Consider the following 20,934-nt stretch of genomic DNA (forward strand, 5'->3'; position numbering starts at 1 on the left):
GAATGTTACACCAGCTTTAATGACTTTTATTTATACTTTTTATTATTATAGTGTGACAGTGAAAAAAGCAAAGCAGAAGGGCTTGTCACAGAGTGTCCCATTTATTCCTCTATGATGGAGAACACAAGAGTTATGCCATATGTTACGAGATGTACACATACAGAGTATTAAATTGGCGTCTTAATCAGAGGTCCTACTTTGAATTGTTGAAGTTTACACCAGCTGTCGTCCTAAAAAATATCTCTTTTCTGTTTCAGAGGAACCATGGGACACCGAGTGGGCTGAACCAGAGGGTCTAGCAGCACACACACCAATTGTGAGTATAAAATGTGTTTCCAGCATTATAATTACAACATTACAGGAGGTAAATAATGTAATGTTACACAATATGTTGAAACATATGAACAGCTAAAAGCTGGTAGAACATTAACCACAGACCTCAACAAAAGGTTCAGAATATCCAGCAGCAGCTTCTACGACTCCTCGGCTGTATTTTTATTGGAACCCTGCCAAGTTCACCTGTTTCTTGTTTGTGATTTTACTGGCTGTACGGCTTATGTGTTTGATGTTGGCTTTATTGGTCTCTGTGTGTATGCATTTAAAGGTCTCCCACTGTGGTGTATGACATGGCCACGGCTTCTTCTAGAGCCGAGTCTAGCCATAACCACAGAGGAACATCACAGCTCCATGCCATTGGTGAGTCCAAGCACACTAGGCTATAATGTACAGGAGTGCATAGCTTGCATTGTGTCTGAATATCAGAATTACACTGTCAACTTTATGCTGAAAAAAAAACAACCACTTGTCTCATTAACCCATTCATGTACCCACCAGTTTCCTGTGCCAAACTCAAGAGGAAGAAAAGCCTGTTTGGGACTTCCATTTATGTGGAGGTGACAGCGGAGGGCGAGTCGCAGCGCACAACAAAGTCCAACAGCTCCTCCAGTCCTAAATGGGATGAGAGGCTCACTCTGTAAGAAGCGACCGTTTGCCTCCTATGTGTATCTGACAGTCCGTGTGCATCTTAGCATGTGATATACACAACTTCATGTTCACAGTGTGTTTCATTTAGTCAGGGGCACACACGACAACTCATGAATTCACTTTATTATTTGGAGAAGATAAAATGATCGACAGAGTAGACCTCTGTCTTCTATTGAGGGGAGTTCTTCAAACAGAAACGGCCCGTTCTCGTATGAAAAGCTGTTGTGAGAGAAAGATGGAGTAACTGTTCTGTCCTCCTCTCGGCTTTGGGGCACCACTTTGAGGTCCATGCGTCCGACAGTGTGTACCTTATCTAACAAATATAAGGGCTGTTTGTTCATCTGATAATTATTTGGGAAATAAATGCTGTGAGACTTTTACAGCTCTTGCTTCCTAATGGCCCAGCTGAATGCCAGAGGCATGTCATTGCAATTACTAATTGTCTTGATTGGGTAATTATAGCTAAGAAGACAGAGTGGTGCTGTCTGTGTTATCCTGTGTTTGAACCATGGCTGTTTCGCAAGCCGTTATGTATCCTGCATATGGCGTCCTGGCTACAATCCTAGATGTTTCGCTTTAGGCTGATGTGCTCAACCGTGAATACAATGACTGTGCTGTTCATTTTGTGTCTGCACAGAATACACAAGGAAGCAGCCGAGTACATCAGTCGCTAAGCCTGCAGGAAGGATTTTGAGGGAGATCAGAATGAGAAGCATCAAAATAATTGTTGTTTTCTTTGTTGTTGTTTCTCTTTTCCGAGGAGGGTACTGAAAGTAGATGCTGAGTTTGTGAATGGTGATTGTATGTATTAAATGGACATACATCACCATTTCTGCGTCTTTGCGCTCCACATTGAAATGTATTAACTCGTCCCAAACCCTGACCCAAAAAAAAGTCACTGCTGATGGAGCACACTGGCGCTAAAAACATATCATTTGACTTTCCTTTTACTGATGATGTAAATTTGCGTGATTTTTGTGCTAAACGTTCTAATAATTACACGTGTCATGCGCTTGTTTGTGTGTTCCTGACCTTTTTTAGGAATGTAACACCGCACACCCAGGTGGATTTCAAAGTATGGAGTCACCACACCCTGAAGGCAGACGCTCTGATGGGCAAAGCCACGCTGGACCTAATTCAAGCCTTGGAACAGCATGACAGAAAATGTATGATTTAAAAAAAAATAAAAAATGCAGAACCATATTATAATACAAGGTCTGGGGTGGGGTGTGTTCATGATGTAACACATACAGTTGTGGCGCAGTTATACAGTAGACACTTTAATTTAGACGAGCCGACATCACCACCATGTGTTTTGAACTTCTCCTGTCTTTTTGCTACATACTTGCCCGTATCCTCTCTGCTCATCTCCTGATTTATAATGTGAATCATTAAAGTTTGTGTTTAATCAGAATCACCATGACCACATATTTATTGTTGAGGTTGCCTGATATCTGTTTTCAACATGAATGTTGTAAATGAAGCACGTCTATGAAATTGGTTTGCTTTATGCGCTTCTCTATTGTAATGCATCCTCCCACACAATCCCTGGTTTGCCTCTACAGTGGAGAATGTGAAGGAGGTGCTGAAACTGAGCGTGGAGCAGAAGGGAGCTCTGGTTCCCGCAGGCGAGCTGACTGTCTACCTAGATGGCCTGACTGTCACTGGCCAGGAAGAACTGGCACCACTTACCAACGGCAATGCAGCAAATGGCACCAGTGAGTATTTATGTGTTCGGGGTGGGTGAGGCAGGCGGTTGCCAATTTTCATCATCATGTGCACTGGTGACGATCAACAATGAAGCAAAGGGAGAGAAATAGGCTGGTACACGATCACCTAATCCTTGTACAGTCAAGCACTCGCCAATTGCTCTTTACATTAATTTAGTAAATGGACGCTTGCACATCATTTCTGTTTGCTAAAATAGTTTTCCCCCATCTACACTAGAAGTTCAACAGAATGGCGATGCCATCCATGAAAATGGAGACTCATCATCTTCTTCCTCAAGGGCTGCTAACAGGTGAGTTTACCAGCATTTCGGGGTCATGGGGAAGATTCTGTCCACTTCACTTTCCCTTATATCAGTGGTTCCCAAACTTTTTCTGTCAAGCCTCCCTTTGATGATATAGCAGACCTGGGCATCTTACGGCCCGCGGGCTCTCCCAGTCTGCCCCGCGTGAGGTCAATCAAAAATGAAAAATAAATAAGGCGCACGCCATGAATGCAATACAAACGGCACTGCTTTTGCTTTGAAGGCAATTTATATATGTGTGCGCGCGCTTACGCGCTTAGTCTCACGACGGGCAGTGTTGCCGACTTGGAGGCTGAAGTGAAAGCGTATTGTTCTGCAGTTTGTGTCCTCAGCGAGCAGCGGGCGCCGCGGCGAGACCCTCGCCTCCCAAGGAGCCTCGCGCTGCAGTCTCCGCCTCCAGATTGAAAATGAATCGCGCAAAGCAGCCGCGGATCTGACCTGCGGTCTGATCCACTATGGCAGAGCACTTTAAGTCAGTATCACTTCTGGATGTTTATTCTTCTCTCAAAGAGGAGAACTTTCCTCACATATGCTCAGAAGATGTTGATTCTCTTTGGATCTACTTACATGAGAACAAACATTCTAGTGATGAAGTTCAACAGATCAGATCCTCTCTCTCAGCTGTCCTTCATCTCCACCTCATTCAACCAGACTTCATGCTCTTGTTCAAGCCAACACAGACTGGACTTTTCTCACCGAGTAAGAACTGAACTGGAAAACATCAAAAGCATTGATTGCTTTTGTTTAAAGTTAATAAATTGCTGGTCTTTAACATACGTATTTAAGGTAATGTTTATAAAAATCTTAAAAATTACATTACATTTTTTACTTATTTTCATAGCCTTATTGTTACATGTATTCTTACCAGTAGCAGCTTAAAACCATATAATTTACAGTTTTTTAATAAAGTAATAACATTAATATTGAGTTAATTGAATTAAGTTAAGAATTGGTTTGGCCCTCCACAACGGTCCAAATTTCTCATGTGGCCCCTTGGGAAAATTAATTGCCCACCCCTGTGATATAGGAACATTGTAAGCCTCACCCACCCAAAATGGGTTGTACCTTTTTTGTTTTGATTTAATTGCACTATAGTATATAAACTATAAAATATTTGTTTTTCTTTCTAAAATTTGTACATATCACTTCACTATCAATTTCCAAAAAGATTGCACTTTAGATTGCTTTCAGACCTTATTAATATATTTTCAAGCAAACTTAACATAAAATGTTAAAATTGAAGTTAGGACATTGCAACAACTTGCCCCATTTAACGGTAGGGTTTTCAAACTGAATTAGTGTAGGAAACCCTGTTTCAGTGGCTTCATACCAGTCTTTTAAGACACACAGCACACTGGGGTCTCACTTCTTGGCTGACCACAGTGCTTGTAAAGCCAAGGGACCGATATGCCTCGTTATACTTTCTTGCTTTATCTTTTCTTTGTGCTGTTGTTGTCGTGTCAGACTTGCCATCTGATTTGCACTTTATACCAGTCACAAAAATGTCCATCTTGGTACATCGCGCCTTTCCGGTCTCTTATCTTTTTCTCTCTGTGTCGCTGTGTGTCTCTCTCTCTGGTTTTTCCACTTGTTGCTCTGTAACATGAGTCGCTTTGGGGGGCGTGGTTGGAACACAGTTGATTTATTTTAATTGTATTTGTATTTCTTAGGTTCAACCATATGATGTTTGTTTGTTTGTGTGTGTGTGTGTGTGTGTGTGTGTGTGTGTGTGTAGTTCCACTGCGCCCTCCCCCTAGGGAGCGCGCCCTCCAGTTTTGGAACCACTGCCTTATATGGTTGTTGGCCTGATGAGAAGAACTCCTTGAAAACAAGGAATGCTAACAGGCTGCAAAGAGTTATGTGCTAGCTTGGTTTCCCGACAATGTGCCCTAGAGGAACACATGCAGGCATATTTGGTCTGCGTCTTGTCTGTCTGTCCTGCTTTTTCTCAACCTTGACTATGCCCTTCTCCTGCTTTAAGTGCTCGTGCTGCCGCTCTGGTGCCAGTCTTTAGTATTTGTCACAGCAAAAGTGCCCTTTAGTGAGTCTAACTGGGTTTTTATGGAAAAGCCACTGAAGAAGCATGTCTGCTCATCGCAACAGACGGGAGGTTGGCAGGCGGGTTTAGTATGTTGTGGCTGTCTGGCTCCTCTCTGCATTGCAGTTGCTGAGAGGACTGCAAGACACAAACAGAGAGGTATATCTAACACTTGGTAGTGTTTCCCCTCCCTGGGAGTACCCAAAATATCTGAATACTCAGCCAGATCGGAAAGGTAGCCAGCAGAGGGATATTTGTAGTAACGAGACTTCCCCCCCCCATCGTTGTTAAATAAATCTTAAACTTGTGTTTATGAAAGCAAGACAATTACCATAATAAATACGCATTTTTTGGTTTCAACAAATTCAAACATAAAACAGATGATTATCTCTGGTAAATAACAGGAAACGGTGTGAACAACTTCTTACAAAAAGTAGTGTCACCCAGAACTTGGCCTTTGTCTCCCTGCTTCTTCCCCTAAATGTGACTTCAAGTAATCTGCTATTTAGCTGGGAGACAAATCTTTGGGGACCCTCTGCCCTACTTGTACCCTCTTTGTCTCTTTACTTGTCCTTTACGGTTGTCAGTCACTGTTACGCATGGGTGCCAACCCGCAGTCTTCACTCTGTTGCCTCTCCTCTCTTTTCTGGTCACCTCTTTCAACCTTCTGAAATCTTTATTTCTTGAGCCTTACCCACCTTTCACTTCAGGTAGCTTGTGTTTCTACTTCTCCTCAGACAGTCAAGCATGGAGACTTTTCCCGTGGAGCTCGAGGCGCCAGATCTCATAGCCTGTCAAAACATTAGATTCCGACCTGGCCCTCATGCCGGATACAGGAGCACAATGTTGTATTGGGTTTCAACGGTCTGTTCCAACTTATACAATTTCAGTAATTGCTACTTTGCCTTTGTATCACATTTCTTTCTCTCTGCATTAGATTGTAATATTAAAACAGCAAGTCCAGTTGCCTTTGATGTAGTATTTGTAGTTAAAATATTGAAACATCAGTATATTGATAAAAATATTATATGTATAGATGCAAATGAACAAATAACTCCTTGCTGGAAGGGTTGGCAGCCTCTGCCAGGCTCCATCATGAAAATGGCCGAAGATTTTAATGACACTGATATGGTGTGAAATTAGTTGGCATCCCTCTCTGTGCTATGCGTCTTACATTGTGTATTCGGTATAGTAAGAGCTTTTATGATGTGCGGATAGGCGGAGTAGTCAAATCAAAATTCATCGGAGTTGTCCATGCTGTCCATGAACCTTTCTGACTTTTTCTTCTTGGTTGCTTGCTGCGAACTTGCCTTGACAAAGCCTGTAATTGAGTCATATGGCAGATTTTGTATTGGTCTTAGTGTGGGCACGTCTGTGGCACCGTCTGAACTCTTCAGCCTCATAAAAGGGCCTCTTCAGCTGTGGCCATTACGTCACTGTGCAATCCTATTATGTCCTGTCCTTGCCCTCACAGGACAATAGTCCTAGTGTCTCGAGTCAAGCCTTTTAAGGTTACAAGGGTTACAAAGTTCATTTATTATCATTGTACAACAGTCCCATTCTGCTTCAAAAGAAAACACGCAAAAAACTAACAAAACTATATTATGTGTGGAGGATGAATTTAAGACTCGCAGCCTGAGGAAATGAGCTGCTCTGGTGGTGCGACAGCTGATGCTTCTGTAACACTTGCCAGACAGCAGCAGGGTGAACAGGCTGGGGTTGGGTTGTCTTTGCAAAGGTCCTTTGGGCTCTTCACAGGCACCTCTTGTCACCAATATCACTGATACTCAGTAGATGGGTATCAATAATGTTGAGTGGTTCTAATCGCCTGATGTAGAGCCCTCCTTTCCGGGGCTGTGCACATCCCATGCCAGTTTGTAATGTTTTCAGTCAGAATGCTTTCAACAACAAGAAATTGGCACAGGAATTTTGACGTCTTTAGTTTCCTTAAGAAATACAGCTGTTTTTAGGAGTTTCATTCAAGCCAGGATGGAGATGTTTGACGACTCAAGGTCCCGAGACCTTAAAACTATTCATATGCTCGACCTCAGCTCCATTGATGTGTCTGTATTAGCCTCTTTTTTTTGTCTAAAATCAATAATCAGCTCCTTGGTTTTACTGATGTTGAGCATAAGTTTGTTCTCTGAGCATCACACTGCAAGATTGTTGATTTTCACTCTACATGAAGACTAATTGTTGTTTGTAATCTGGCCGATGCTCGTAGTGTCATCTACAAACTAGTTTCATCTGCAAGCCGGGGGTGGGGAGGCTCAGATCTTCACCACTAGAGTGCTAGGGGTGTGACTGCAAATCCAAACTGCCTGGGGTCTGTTTGTGAGGAAGTCCAACAGCCAGTTACAGAGTGAGGTACTAAAGCCCATAGTGCTCGGTTTACCAAGCCGTTTCACGGGGGAGATTGTGGTGAAGGCTGAGCTGAAATCAGCAAACAACATTTGGATGTAGGTGTTGTTGTTTTCAAGATGAGGGAGTGGAGGGCAATGAAGACCGCATCATCTGTGCATCTGTGGATCTGTTGGCTCTGTTTACAAACTAGTGAGGTTCCAGGCTGGCTGGGATGTTGTTTTATATGTGGATTGTAGAACCAGTTTGTCAAACCACTTCATCAGAATGGGAATGAGAGCCACAGGGTGGTTGTCATTAAGACTGGACCCTGCAGACGTCTTTGGTACAGGGACGATGTTGCTGTCTAGAAGCAGTTGGGGACACTCTCCTGAGACTGTGGTGAATACGTCAGTGATGACATCAGTAAACTGTTGGCACATGTTCCTAGAGCACACCCAAGGAAGTCATCAGGCCCGGCAGCTTTACTGGCCCCCACACACACTCCGCTCACATTTGCTAATCTATAGACACACTTCTGCTTCCACTTTCACACGAGACTCAGTTTATCATTCTGCCATCGGATTCATTACCAGAGACTCCTACAACATTGGCCATTGCATTCTGTATCACAGATAGTCTGTCCTCTCTGACACAGAGACGTGATAAACACCTGTATCTTTTCATCCATAAACCGCTTATTGAACATTCACCTCCAAATATAACGTCTATGCTGGACTGGACCACAGGACCCTGACAAACGTCCACTACTAACAGCTTTTACGTCTTGTGGGTTTATTCTGAACTTATAAAACCTGCCTTTTAGTTTTTGTGCACCAAACGCATGACATTTTCGACATTGTCACTATCTCTAGACAATTCAAGATGCTGATCTGAAATCACTTTAATACTTAGTGTGCAGTATAGAGTATTGGCCTTTTTGGTTTAGATTTATTTGTTTTACTGTGTATTTCTCGTCGTGATTGCAAAAGAGAGGAACCTCAATGATTGAGTCCTAAATAAAAGTATGAATTATCGAATAAATTATTTTATTGTGTATTTTAAATAGGTCTAGAAGTCAGGTGTAATGAAGGAATTGTTGCTTGTGTAATGAAGGGAAGAATTGTCCTCTCCAGGAAATTCCTCGGGTGTTCAAGAATTGACAGTACAGGTTACATTACAATCAAGGTTATTTATTTAAGCCATTATTACATATACATGGACTGCATACCTACTACAAGGCCTTGGACTCAGCTCCCCTGATGGTCTGCTCTGCACACAGTCTGCACACCCCCACCATGAGAGTGGGCCCCGTTCTCTAAGAGCAATGGATATTTATCCCCTTTCTGTGAGACTTCCTCTTTCTGACTTCCATAATTGTCACAGTCTAAGTAGCGAAAAGGGAGCGGTCCGTCTGTATATCAGACATCTAAAGGTGACAAGGGTGAGTTATACTGTCTGCCACTATTCCTGAGGGCATAAAGCGGAACTTCTTACATATAAAAGGAACCAGATATATGTCCCTGTGCAAGACCGATAACGGCCAAAAGCAAGCTTTATGTGTTAAAACGCGGTAGCATGTGCATATAAGGCCTTAGCGGCCTCTATTTGACCTGTTCAGCCAGGGTCAAGAGGGAGAGTGTCTACGGAACCAAAACCGCAGAGTGGGAACTCAGGCAGTTGCGTTTTCTCAGCTCCGAGACACATTCTTTAGTATAAGCGGGACATGAAACTTTAGTCAAAGTAAGGCAGTACAACATATAAATCATTAGATTCTCTTCAGTAACCAGATTCAGATTTGATCTAACTAGTTTGAATCCTGGTGTGTTTTCCCTTTTTAAAGCACACTGAATGGTACAGACTTGGGCCCGAGGTCAAGTTCCTGTTCGGTCTCCAATGGTGTGGATGGACAGGAACCTTCCAGCTCCTGCAGCCCCGCCCTTGGTCACGTCATCAACGGAGACGCCACACCCAACTCCACCCCAGTCCACCAACCCTTAGACAGTGACGCAGAGAGTAGGACGGGTGAGTTTGATCTTTAGTTCGCGTCTCGCAATATGTGAATGCCATTAACGCTGATGGTTCAAAACAGAATCCTGGGGTTTTTAGATGTGTACGGTGTGTTTCTGACCATTTCAATGCTTTGTTGTGGTTTCCCTATGTACAGCCATTACGTCTCCTGCGAGTGATAATGTCCTCACTTGAGAAATATTTCCTGATTATATTTGATAAACTATTCTTATGTCAAGAATGGAGTAATTCAAATCAGAATGCGAGCACCTCAGTTAGACGTGTGCATATTTCCAGCAGGTATTCATTATGTTGTGTTCAGGCCGTTTTACTTTCTCGTGGTTAACTTGGTAAACGGTATAATCGTATATCCATTCTTATTCGTTAAGGCCTATAATCTGCTTCTTTCAGCACCTCTTTCGGAAACTCCTTGGAGAGATAACCAGATCGAAAAGGAAAGCCGAGTACGGTGTACTGTGGAGAGCAGGCAGGGCTCTAATAGCACATTGACTTCACTGAGCCTGGGTTGACGAGAGAACCTATCTTCTCTACAAGTGTACCTCAGACAGAACTAGCTCGATCGGTTTGAATTTATTAAAATGCCACGTTATCAAAATAATTGGTATGATTTCTCTAATTCGTGGGCCTGCCTCACTTGAGTGATAAACTAACGGAGGACTTCAGAATTGTTCTTGTTGTGATTTCACTGTTTCATTTTTCAAAGGCAGCAAATAGCCTTACCTAAATTTCTAAACAGAGATAAATCACAGAGATATAAATTGATGCATGGATCTGTGTAAGTTCCAAGATTACAAGACTAGCCATTTAAAACTTACATTCTTTTCCATGAGACATCACTGACATCAAGTCATGGATGAAGTGTTTAGTCTGTGCACGTAAACAGTACCATTGTCTTTCCCTGTCTTGCCTGCAGTCAACGGGGAGTCCTGTGATGCGGCGCTTGGGCCATCGTCTGCTGCGTCTTGTGATGCGCCGCCCCCTGCAGACGACCACGAGGACTGCAACCAAGAAGCCGCCCCGCCAGACCCTGACACGGCACCGGATAGCACACCTCGGCCCCTGCCCACCTCCACACAGGCTCCAGCCTCCTCCTCTTCTGCTGCGAAGCCTGTTGAGTGCACCGCTGCTGCTTCCTCCACGTTTGTCTCCCCGGCACAGGGGCCCAACACCATCACAACCTCCTCCTCATCATCCTCCTCCCCTCCAGCTTTAGAAGAAGCGAATGCTACAGGAGGAGGCGGTAGCAGTAGTAACAGTGCAACGGTAACTGCGGATGGGGCCAAGCCCAGGCAGCAGGCCCCGAACGCTGGAGCCGCAGACCCTCTGCCGCCGGGGTAAAATACAAAATTTCCCCTTGGGGATTAATAAAGTATATATTCATTAATTAATTCATTCATTCATTCATTCATTCATTCATTCGTAAAAGAAACACCACCAGCTGCATTTTCTGCATTCCCTGACTTCATTCAAGGCTATGATTTAAATGAAGGGGTATTTACTGTATGTTTAGAAATTGTCTGAAATATTCAATAACAATCATATTTAATTATTACAAATAGATTGTCTCCTAGTAAAGCAGAGGTTGCCACCTTATGATGAAACTCATATTTCATAATAATGTTTTAGTAAAAATTCACATTTTCTATGTATCTCTGTAACCTAATGTAGCTTTTTGTTTTCGCTAATTGTTGTTGTTGTGTCTTTCAGGTGGGAGCAGCGTAAAGACCCGCATGGGAGAACTTATTACGTAGACCACAACACCAGAACTACGACCTGGGAAAGACCACAGCCACTTCCACCAGGGTGAGTGGCTCATGCTCCCTATTCCTATTCAGCGCTTCTCAGACATGGAATCTGTAACTTGACCAGGTTCATTTGTGCTTCTTAGCAGTAGCTCAAGTCTGTTTCCGATATCAATTACAAAAAAAGCTGTTAATATATTCTTAGAACATGGGAAGTGTACTTTGTTTGAGGCTTTTATCGTGCCGCATCTCTGTCACTCTTCCAGTTGGGAGCGTAGAGTGGATGACCGAGGCAGGATCTATTACGTGGACCACAACACCCGCACCACCACCTGGCAGCGGCCCACTATGGAATCGGTCCGCAATTTTGAGCAGTGGCAGAGCCAGCGCAGCCAGCTGCAGGGAGCTATGCACCAGTTTAACCAGCGATACCTCTACTCCGTAAGTCAATTCCCACCTTCACCCGTCCAACGCCCTCCTGTTCCCTTAACACTCTTAAAAAAATTTTAAAAAGCACAGGTTTTACACCTGTAAAAGGCATTCTTTTGTATTTTCCTGCCCACTAATTCAGATTGTCAACATTCTAACTTTTTTGTTTTGGTTTCACTGTGGAATTCCACCCTCTATGATACGATATAACATTCCACATAATGATGATATTCAAGAAGCGTGGACATTCCCCTTAAGAGAGGCGACAATACTGCATGAAAAGAAACCATATGGCCAATTAGTCCTTCTTTTGTAAATTTGTTTTACATGAACCGGGGGTCCCTTACACTGACCGTTCAAATGGGTTTAAACATTTTCACTCTTTTTGCTTGACACTCTTTACAATTATGGACGCCGTGTCATTATGTAACACTTATTATTGCAAATAAACTCCTTAGTTGATTTGTGATTCTCACTGTACAGTCCGATCTTTAGATCTCACACCCAAAGAACTCGCCTGACCACACTGGATCTATCCAGCTTTGAGCTTTTAGAAGCAAGTGTGCATTCGACTCAATTATTCCCCAGTACTTACCCATCACTACAGAAAACAGAAGCGTATGAGGCGTAAACAAACCTGGCTTTATCATCTTAACTGCCATCTTATATGATTTTGAATAGTTATACTAGGCATTTTGAAAAATATATAGATTTGATAAATTGTTTTAGGTATGTGTTATCTGAAAATATATACACATGTTAAATATTATGAGGACCAAAAAAATGCATTTAGACAAAGGTTAGCTGACTCTTTTTTTTCTCCTGCCACCAAACAGTGGAGCTCAACACAGACTTTGGGAGAGACTGACCGAGAGCTCTGAAAGGGCTCCATTGTCTTTTTAGAGTATTTAAAGGCACCCATTTAAAAAGACCAGATGTTTTAAATCTGGTCCTTGATATAGTTACTATTTTTCTAATTGTTTTCAACTTATGAATGTTTTTATTTATACATCAGTAATTGTTTTTCTGTCCATTAGGCAGTGTAGACCTTTCCTATACCTACGTATGACCGCATTACCACGGTTCATCTTAATGCAGCTACAGCAATGCAACTTTGACAACAGTGAAAGCAGAAATGAAGCTTATTGTTATGCCCAACTCAAGCAAGTTTTAAGTCATTGCCAGTTGATTTTCATACCACAGTGACATTAATGGAAACCAGTGGCTGCACTGAAGAAGATGAATAGATAGGTCAGATATCCAAAACACTACAGAGTTCTTTAAAAAGGATTATCCTCACTGTAAAGTGAATTGTAGAGTAAATCAAAGAAAAAATAAATGCTATTTTCTCACATCCATGATATACATCTTGTTTTTACCTAATTGACACGGGTAAACAAGTCGATCAATATTTGTATCATGACGAGCTTAGAAATCAAAGTCCAGTTTCCGATGGTGATTACAAATGATGACACTTGAAACTCTTGTCCCTAAATCATTCGCGTCATGAGTCTCGTCTCCCTCTCTGGGGGCATTTGTATTGCAACCCCATTCATCAATACACAGCAACTCATTTGGCCTAAAGGTGAGAACTACCTCTAATCTGGTGGGAGGGTCCTTCTCCTAAATCTTTGATCTCAGCAGTGATGTCATCTTTACAGATGATGATTAGTTTACAGCACAAATCAATAGACATCTGGGAAGTATAGAACAGTTAACTAAGCACAGAGGCCTTCTTGCCAGCTACATAGCAAAACTTTTTTTCATTTGGAATATCTCCCATTTCCCCAAATTGCATCGTGGAGTCTTTATTACATTTTTTTTAAATGTTTTTTGATACATACACCTATTTGGAATATTTTTTGGCTAATTATTTTTTTTCTAATGGAAGTCTATGTGTGCATCCCTCGCTTTCAGGCATCCATGATGTCGGCTGAGAATGATCCTCTCGGCCCGCTACCTCCTGGATGGGGTGAGTTCACGTTCTTTCCTTCTAAATGCTGCACATGTTTTCCCTCTGCGTCAGTATGTGCTGTTCTTTAACTGTGAAATCTACATCACATCTGCAGTTCTTGCTGATGAGACAAACACAGAAATGTGTATATATACATTTGTATAAATGTTCATGCCAAACTGAATGTTAATACGAAAGCACAAATGCTGCTCGCTGTTCACAGAGGTCGTAGATGGCAGCTAGTCGAATATGTGTGCATGAGTACATAGCATGAGTCAGCACTAATAATCTGACATGTGTTGCCACATTTTTGGGCCCAGTGTCAATCCTGTCCTATCCTTAATATACCGATTCCTCTCTGCGTTTTTTATCAACTTTAGAGAGGCGTGTGGACTCCAATGACCGAGTGTACTTTGTCAACCATAGCACCAAGACAACGCAGTGGGAAGACCCCCGCACCCAAGGGTGAGCTCTTTTAAAGATCAGCATTTGTTCATGTGAAAGGTGATCTCGAAGTTAATGGGCCTTTTCTGTCTGTGATGTCTGCCAGGGATTTTACTGGCCTTGTTTGGGCCAAAATAGAAGAAAAACATTCTATGATATTAAAAAATGACTGTGTTTTGGGTGAAGTCGACTTCCTATAAAAGTGTTGAGATATTCACCCAATAAGACAGAAACCATTGATCCATTAAAACTCCCCGCTCCTCACTCAGGAATATGCAAGTCTTTGCACTGGGCTAATGAAGCTCAAACAGCGGCACAACGCAAAAATCAATGTTGTTATTTATTTTTTAACGGTTTTGAATAGATAATCAGCAAGGAAACAAAAAGATCATTTTGTGCATTCTTTTGCATTGCTGAGTGCCCCGAAGACCTTGAGTTGGAAACAATTCAACTCAGCGGAAATGTGCCTGACATCGTTAGCGGTTTTCCCCATTAGGGTGACTCTTGCTGGAATACCTGAGCTGTTTGAGCAACTGTAGTTACCATGGTCTAAAAACTAAACAGCAGGCAGATTAGTGCGGGACTCGAGATTTCGGGGAGGTAGTTTTGATCATTTGAATCTACCATTAACTGTTAGTGTACCGCTCATGTTTGTGTTAAGCTAGCGTTAGCACTCACTCCGCGGTTGCCAACCAAGAATAAAAAAAGTTGCCGCAAACTGCAAGAACCTCTGTGTGATCGTGCGTACGATGTGATCACTTTGATAAGTTGTAACCGATGTTGCAATTAAGACTTTAACCTATAAAATTGGTCCATTATGAAAATTCTCAAATGGAAATAGCGTTTCCACATCCAAGAGTACAATTGGTCCTTGTGTGCGTGCAGGCTACAGAATGAAGATCCTCTTCCTGAAGGCTGGGAGATCCGGTACACGAGGGAAGGAGTCCGCTACTTTGTGGATCACAACACCCGAACCACCACTTTCAGCGACCCCCGCACCGGAAAGTCCTCTGTGTAAGAACACCTTTTAGAATAGTTTTCTTTCTGTGATCTGCTTTACATTTGCACATACATTTCGAGAAATTCAGAAAGAGAAATCGTTCCCACTGGCTTTCAATTTCAATGGTTCTGATTCACGCAGGAATGTTGAGAGAATTTGATGAATTAATCTGAAAGCTAGGAAATATTTCTAAATAACAACTTGATGGGACCAGAGCATATTTCACATGTACTACATTTGCTTGGTGAAGATTGCTGACCCCTGTAGAATCCATTGCATCTATCAGCTGACGCTTGTTAGGTTTTGACCTCTTGTTAAATGTTTTTGCTCTCCTCAGCACCAAAGGCCCTCAGATTGCCTACGAGCGCAGCTTTCGCTGGAAGCTTGCCCATTTCCGCTACTTGTGCCAGGTAGGTGTTTTCTTTCTTCTTCTCCATAACTATTTTGTTTTTTTGCTTTCAGTTACTTGTCTTTATCTTATTTTGTTGTCCCGATTGCATTAATGGGTTTCTCCTGCTGTTTTCTCAGTCCAATGCTCTCCCTAGCCATGTGAAGATCACCGTCTCCAGACAGACGTTGTTTGAAGACTCGTTCCAGCAAGTAAGAGGGCTTTTCTACCACTGTGCCAGTCTGAACCAATGTTAAACATCACATACAGTAATACTCCTTGTCCCATGTCGTTTTACTGATGTGTGTTTTCTCTGTTCATTAGATTATGGCCCTGAAGCCTTACGACTTGAGGAGGAGACTCTATGTTATCTTCAGAGGCGAGGAGGGTCTAGACTATGGTGGCTTAGCCCGGTAATATAGACAATAGAAATAGTATAATGTCAATTTAAAAATGTTTTTGGTGCAAACAAGCAGTGATTAATCATTTAAAACTCTTGTCTCCCTCCCTTTCTCTCTTCTGACTTTTCCTCACTTCATTTTGTTTCCCATTCATCCTCCCCTCTCTTGTCTTTGCCCTCTCTGCTTGTCTCGCTCTCTTGTCGTTTTGCAGAGAATGGTTCTTCTTGTTGTCCCATGAAGTGCTGAACCCCATGTACTGTCTGTTTGAGTATGCCGGCAAGAGCAACTACTGTCTGCAGATCAACCCAGCCTCTGCTATCAACCCGGACCACCTCTCCTACTTCTGCTTCATCGGCCGCTTCATCGCGATGGCAAGTTCAACATGCTGCCCGCACCAAATTGCGAACAATCCTGATAACGCCAACGCAAATACATTAGAAGTGGAACAAGCTGGTGATTTTAGTCGACATATATTTGATGTGAAACATGTATTTTTAGTGTTGGAGACAAAAAAAAACACAAATACAGACTTGACATCTGAATGTGTTCAATTGTCAAAGAAAAACAACGTTTGACTATGTTTTGGGTTTTCTTAAATATACCAAATAAATCTGTCAGATAGATACCATAGTTTCAGATTGACCAGCACAGTTAAAGGAATACATATTTGTATTTCTCTCCTGCTACAGGCACTTTTCCACGGCAAGTTTATCGACACAGGCTTCTCTCTGCCTTTCTACAAACGCATGCTGAACAAGAAGCTAATACTCAAAGACCTGGAGTCCATCGACCCAGAGTTCTACAACTCGCTTATATGGATAAGGTAAGTTACGTCTTCGGCATTCAGAATTTATACATGTGTACATGAAAATTAATGAGCATATTCTAATTTTAAATGATCACATTACTGTTAAGCATTTGAGAGTGAAGTGCCAGTTCTTTATTGTTGGTTTGACAGCTGTCAAAGAAGAACTTTGGAATTTTTCAACCTGGGTTAGTGACAAATTAGTACAACAATTTCTGAAATTGGTCCAGTATTGAGGGAAAGCGCCATAAAAGGCTGCTGCTTAACTGCAATGTAATCCTTTGGGGTAAGCGAGCATCGTAAAAGTTGTTTTTGTCGCCATGCCGGGCTCTGATTGTTCTTATACGTGTCTTGCATATGGCAAATATCGTGCTCAAGAAGCAGTCTCCTTCAGAAATCTCGCAGAGGCTTTACATTGATGCTGCTCCCTTTCCTAAATACATATGAAGTGTTATACGTTTCAGTGTGTTTGGAGTGAGGTAAAACATTGGGACCTCAACCACAAAGCTGTCCGTACCACAGAAATATGGAAAGAGGACAGACTCCACACACACAGCATTTACAGAATACTATTCACACACCGAGGGAGAAGAGACAGTGAGGGGATGAAGCCGTGTGTTATGAACAAAGATGGAGCAAACGCTGCAGACTCGGCCAGTTTGCTTTCTTTAACACGACGGGGTTGCAACTTAGGTCTTTTTGCAACGATGAGCCGTTCAGCCTGGATTATGCTGTGGCAGCAACACGCTCTCGTCTGTCCTCAGGGACAACAACATTGAAGAGTGCGGTCTGGAGATGTACTTCTCAGTGGACATGGAGATCCTGGGGAAGATCACCTCTCATGATCTCAAACCTGATGGCACCAACGTTCTCGTCACCGAGGAGAACAAGGAGGAGTATATCAGGTTCAGTATAACTTCTGTCTCATCACAATGCTACCTATATTTTATTTTATTGTTTTAACTTACAAAGTACATTTGTGCGATGCTTTTAGTCTGATGGCAGAGTGGAGGTTCTCCCGCGGGGTGGAAGGTCAGACCAAAGCTTTCCTGGACGGCTTCAACGAGGTGGTCCCCCTTCAGTGGCTCCAGTACTTTGATGAAAAGGAGCTCGAGGTGAGCCGTGTGGTCTGATGCCGTGGCGAGCTCCGTGTGCTGTTGATGACCTGTGGTGTCGTGTTTCTAGTGTGTGTTCCCAATAGCCTACCCAACTCCTCACAGCTTTAATCATTACTTATGATGTGTGGAGAAAAAGCAGTATTTTGTGAGACTTCTCTCTACTTCTGTTATTTGCATTGACTTCTATTTGTCAATTATTTGTGTGTGTGTTCGACGCAGGTGATGCTCTGTGGAATGCAGGAGGTAGACCTTCAAGACTGGCAAAGAAACACGGTGTACCGCCACTACACAAGGAACAGCAAACAGATCATCTGGTTTTGGCAGGTACAGTCTCACACACACACACACACACACACACACACGCACACGCACACAGCTTCTATATTCCTTGCCCTCATCTGTTTACAAAGCAAAGAAGGAGAATATTCCAAGTGTTCCACAGGGCGTTGCCCATTGCATGGTTTATGTAACACAGATTCTAATTAAAATCGCGCTGTAACTTCCTCCCTTGAAGCTGGTGAAAGAAGTGGACAACGAAGTGCGACTGCGGCTCATGCAGTTTGTCACCGGAACCTGCCGACTTCCTCTGGGCGGCTTTGCTGAACTCATGGGTCAGTGACCGACGCACAAAGAGTTACACGTTTACGAAATTATCTTTCTGAAACCCAGAGCTATGGATACACGCGTGTCTTCTTTTTCCCCCACAATGTCCTCACTCCTGATCTTCTTTTGTATTGCAGGAAGTAACGGGCCCCAGAAGTTCTGCATTGAGAAGGTGGGGAAGGACACTTGGCTTCCTCGGAGCCACACGTGGTGAGTGGAGTTCACTACCTCTATTTCATAAGATTCGTAATTCCTCCCTCGCGTAGTGTTGATCAGATGTTATTCCGTACGTCACTCACAGTATTAAATCAACTGTGATGCTCTGTTCCTCTCGTGGTGTTTTACACTTGATTCTTGGTCAGTTTTGCCATCATATTCCAACCACTGCCCCTTGAAAATTGAATCGCAATTGACTTAGAAAGCTGTTAATGATGAGATGTAATCGGCAGGCACACGCAGTCTTTCTGCAGATTCTAAACGAATAGAGCTGCTGCTTTGTTATCTTTAATCAGGGTTCTTACGGTCATGGAAAACCTGGAAAAGTCATGGAATTTTAAAATGGTTATTTCTAGGCCTGGAAAAGTCCTTGAAAAAATTAAAATCCCAAAGGTTTTGGAAAAGTCATGGAAATTTGTTATATTCATGTGTTCATGACGTTCATTTGCACTGAATTTTAAATAATGAATATGCTTTTAAAAGAAAGACGCTCAAAATATAAGCAGGCGTACATACAGGCATCTATATACATGTTTATTATTTTAATCAAACTATTGTCTCTCATTCAATTGTGTCATTTAAGGTTTACTGTATGCTTTATAATTCTCATTGTTTGTTTAAATACTACATTTTCTCACTTTTTCATGTTTACACCGATATTTCACTAAATGTTTGGTCATGGAAATCCATTGGTCAGAATGTGTCTGAACACTGTTTAATGAATATTTTCTATCACATCACAAGCAAAGAAACATTGACACTGTTTTAGACGTAATTCATGTTTTATGAAGCATCCGTCCCTTTGCACTGATCTTTCGTCCTTGTCTGTCCTCAGCTTCAACCGTCTGGACTTGCCTCCTTACAAGAGTTTCGACCAGCTGAAAGAGAAGCTGCTCTTTGCCATCGAGGAAACGGAAGGATTTGGCCAAGAATAGGCGGAGGAGTCCTCTTGTATTTCTCTCCCTTTCCCATCGCTGTCTATTCAGCCAAGTTAAACAAACAACACAAATAATTGCACAAGATAACCACCAATGTATATAAGCTATTTTGTCATTTTAAACCAAATCTTAATTTGCAGCATCGTTTTTTGCCGCAATCCTGTTCCCCAGCCCTTAAATATTATGATACCCCATCATGAAATATGCAAGCATTTCAGCATTTCAGCTCCTCTGTTTAAAACAGAAATCATGGATATCTTTTAAATGTCCTCCCCACTGCTGACTGGCTTTTTAAAAGAAAAAGTGTTTTTGAGAGGATTTTTATAGTTGGAGCGCAATCTTCTTTTTAAAGCTCTAGTTCTATAGAGCTACCAAATGGCAAGAGTGGTATCGGGGTCTGGTGCCTGAATTTTTTATTTTTTTCCCCCGTTGGACTCATAGTAATTGTTGCAGTTTTAGCGCGCTTGCATGGCTGCCTCTGGAGATGAGAAGACTCCTGTGACCACCTTCTACCACCACCTATACTAAACACACAAAGACACAACCCTCACACATCTGGACCGCCCCGAGTCAGATCGCATCCTCCCTCGGATAAAATCGTGAAGATATCAAAAGGCAGATGATGAATCAAGAAAGACTCTAAATCACAGCAAAAGTGTGAATTGTGTGTGTGTGGTGTGTACAGATGTTGTAAGCCAGAGACGCTGGACATGTTCCAGGCCGCCACGACTGCAGCCCACCGCTTCAGTTGGCAAGTGAGACACACACCAGGATGACACACTCGCAGTTTTCATTTAAAAATTGACCCGTTTTGGAAAATTGTCCCGACAAAAGACAGATTCCGTGTTCTCGACCGGTTCTCTTTTTGCCTTTTTGAAGTGTCCTATGAAGCCACTGTGGTTTACAAAGCAACAGGCATGATGAAGCTTAGATAACATGCAGATCATATTGACTTAAACCCCTCAATTAAAGCTATGACGAGACAAATCCCCCTACAGGGCATCTTGCCATCATCATATGATTGGAGGCCTATGATATTTGGTTTTCTTGTGTCATAAGTTCCAAAAGAACTAATTTGTACTGAAAGCACAAGGTTTCAGTTTCACTCATTACCAACCATTAATGAATTACAAACAAGCCTATGAGACATAACAACCCGAACATTATTGCAAAATGGAAATACTTTTTAAATAAAGAATTTTAAAAAATTGGTCAGTGTCATAAAGGAGACAGGCACTGGACCAAAAAAAAAAAAAAAAAAACTTATCAAATTTCATGTCTTGAAAGCAACATATATAAATATTGCATGCAGGCAGCGGAGTGGAAACTGTCCAATTTAAGGAAATAAGCATTAAAACACATGTAGGGGTTGATAGGTCTACTAGAAGTTAGAACATAACCATTCGGTCACATAGTGTATCTGCTGTTTGTCTGCAGCAGGACGAGTGAAGCCACAAGATGAGCTTCAGGC

The 20,934-nt window shown here is 42.3% G+C and overlaps 1 protein-coding gene across 2 annotated transcripts; it reads left to right on the forward strand.

Annotated features, from left to right (window-relative positions):
• Positions 1–287: 287 nt before the first annotated feature.
• wwp1 (WW domain containing E3 ubiquitin protein ligase 1) lies at positions 288–20,790 on the forward strand. Of its 2 annotated transcripts, XM_079234128.1 has the most exons (24): positions 288–316; positions 605–696; positions 835–973; positions 2,026–2,150; positions 2,550–2,702; positions 2,932–3,004; positions 9,238–9,419; positions 10,339–10,759; positions 11,133–11,228; positions 11,434–11,608; positions 13,514–13,568; positions 13,931–14,015; positions 14,880–15,008; positions 15,332–15,404; positions 15,523–15,594; positions 15,707–15,795; positions 15,995–16,154; positions 16,473–16,606; positions 17,353–17,493; positions 17,583–17,703; positions 17,926–18,030; positions 18,221–18,321; positions 18,451–18,519; positions 19,361–20,790. In XM_079234128.1, the coding sequence occupies exons 2-24, from the start codon at positions 627–629 to the stop codon at positions 19,458–19,460; spliced, it is 2,868 nt and encodes a 955-aa protein (XP_079090254.1). In that variant the 5' UTR covers positions 288–316; positions 605–626; the 3' UTR covers positions 19,461–20,790. The 2 variants fall into 2 exon arrangements, with proteins under 2 accessions (XP_079090254.1, XP_079090255.1); XM_079234129.1 differs by lacking the exons at positions 288–316; positions 605–696; positions 835–973; ... (3 more) ...; positions 9,238–9,419; positions 10,339–10,759 and having other exon boundaries at positions 11,184–11,228; positions 18,221–18,317; positions 18,447–18,519.
• The last annotated feature ends 144 nt before the right edge of the window (positions 20,791–20,934 follow it).

Source organism: Taurulus bubalis (assembly GCF_910589615.1).
Source record: "Taurulus bubalis genome assembly, chromosome: 18".
NCBI classification, from domain to species: domain Eukaryota; kingdom Metazoa; phylum Chordata; class Actinopteri; order Perciformes; family Cottidae; genus Taurulus; species Taurulus bubalis.

Coding starts and splice junctions, on each gene's coding strand:
- wwp1 (XM_079234128.1), top strand. CDS start 627: ATGGCCACGGCTTCTTCTAGAGCCGAGTCTAGCCATAACCACAGAGGA. Junction 697..834: donor ATCACAGCTCCATGCCATTG/GTGAGTCCAAGC, acceptor TGTACCCACCAG/TTTCCTGTGCCAAACTCAAG. Junction 2,703..2,931: donor CAATGCAGCAAATGGCACCA/GTGAGTATTTAT, acceptor CATCTACACTAG/AAGTTCAACAGAATGGCGAT.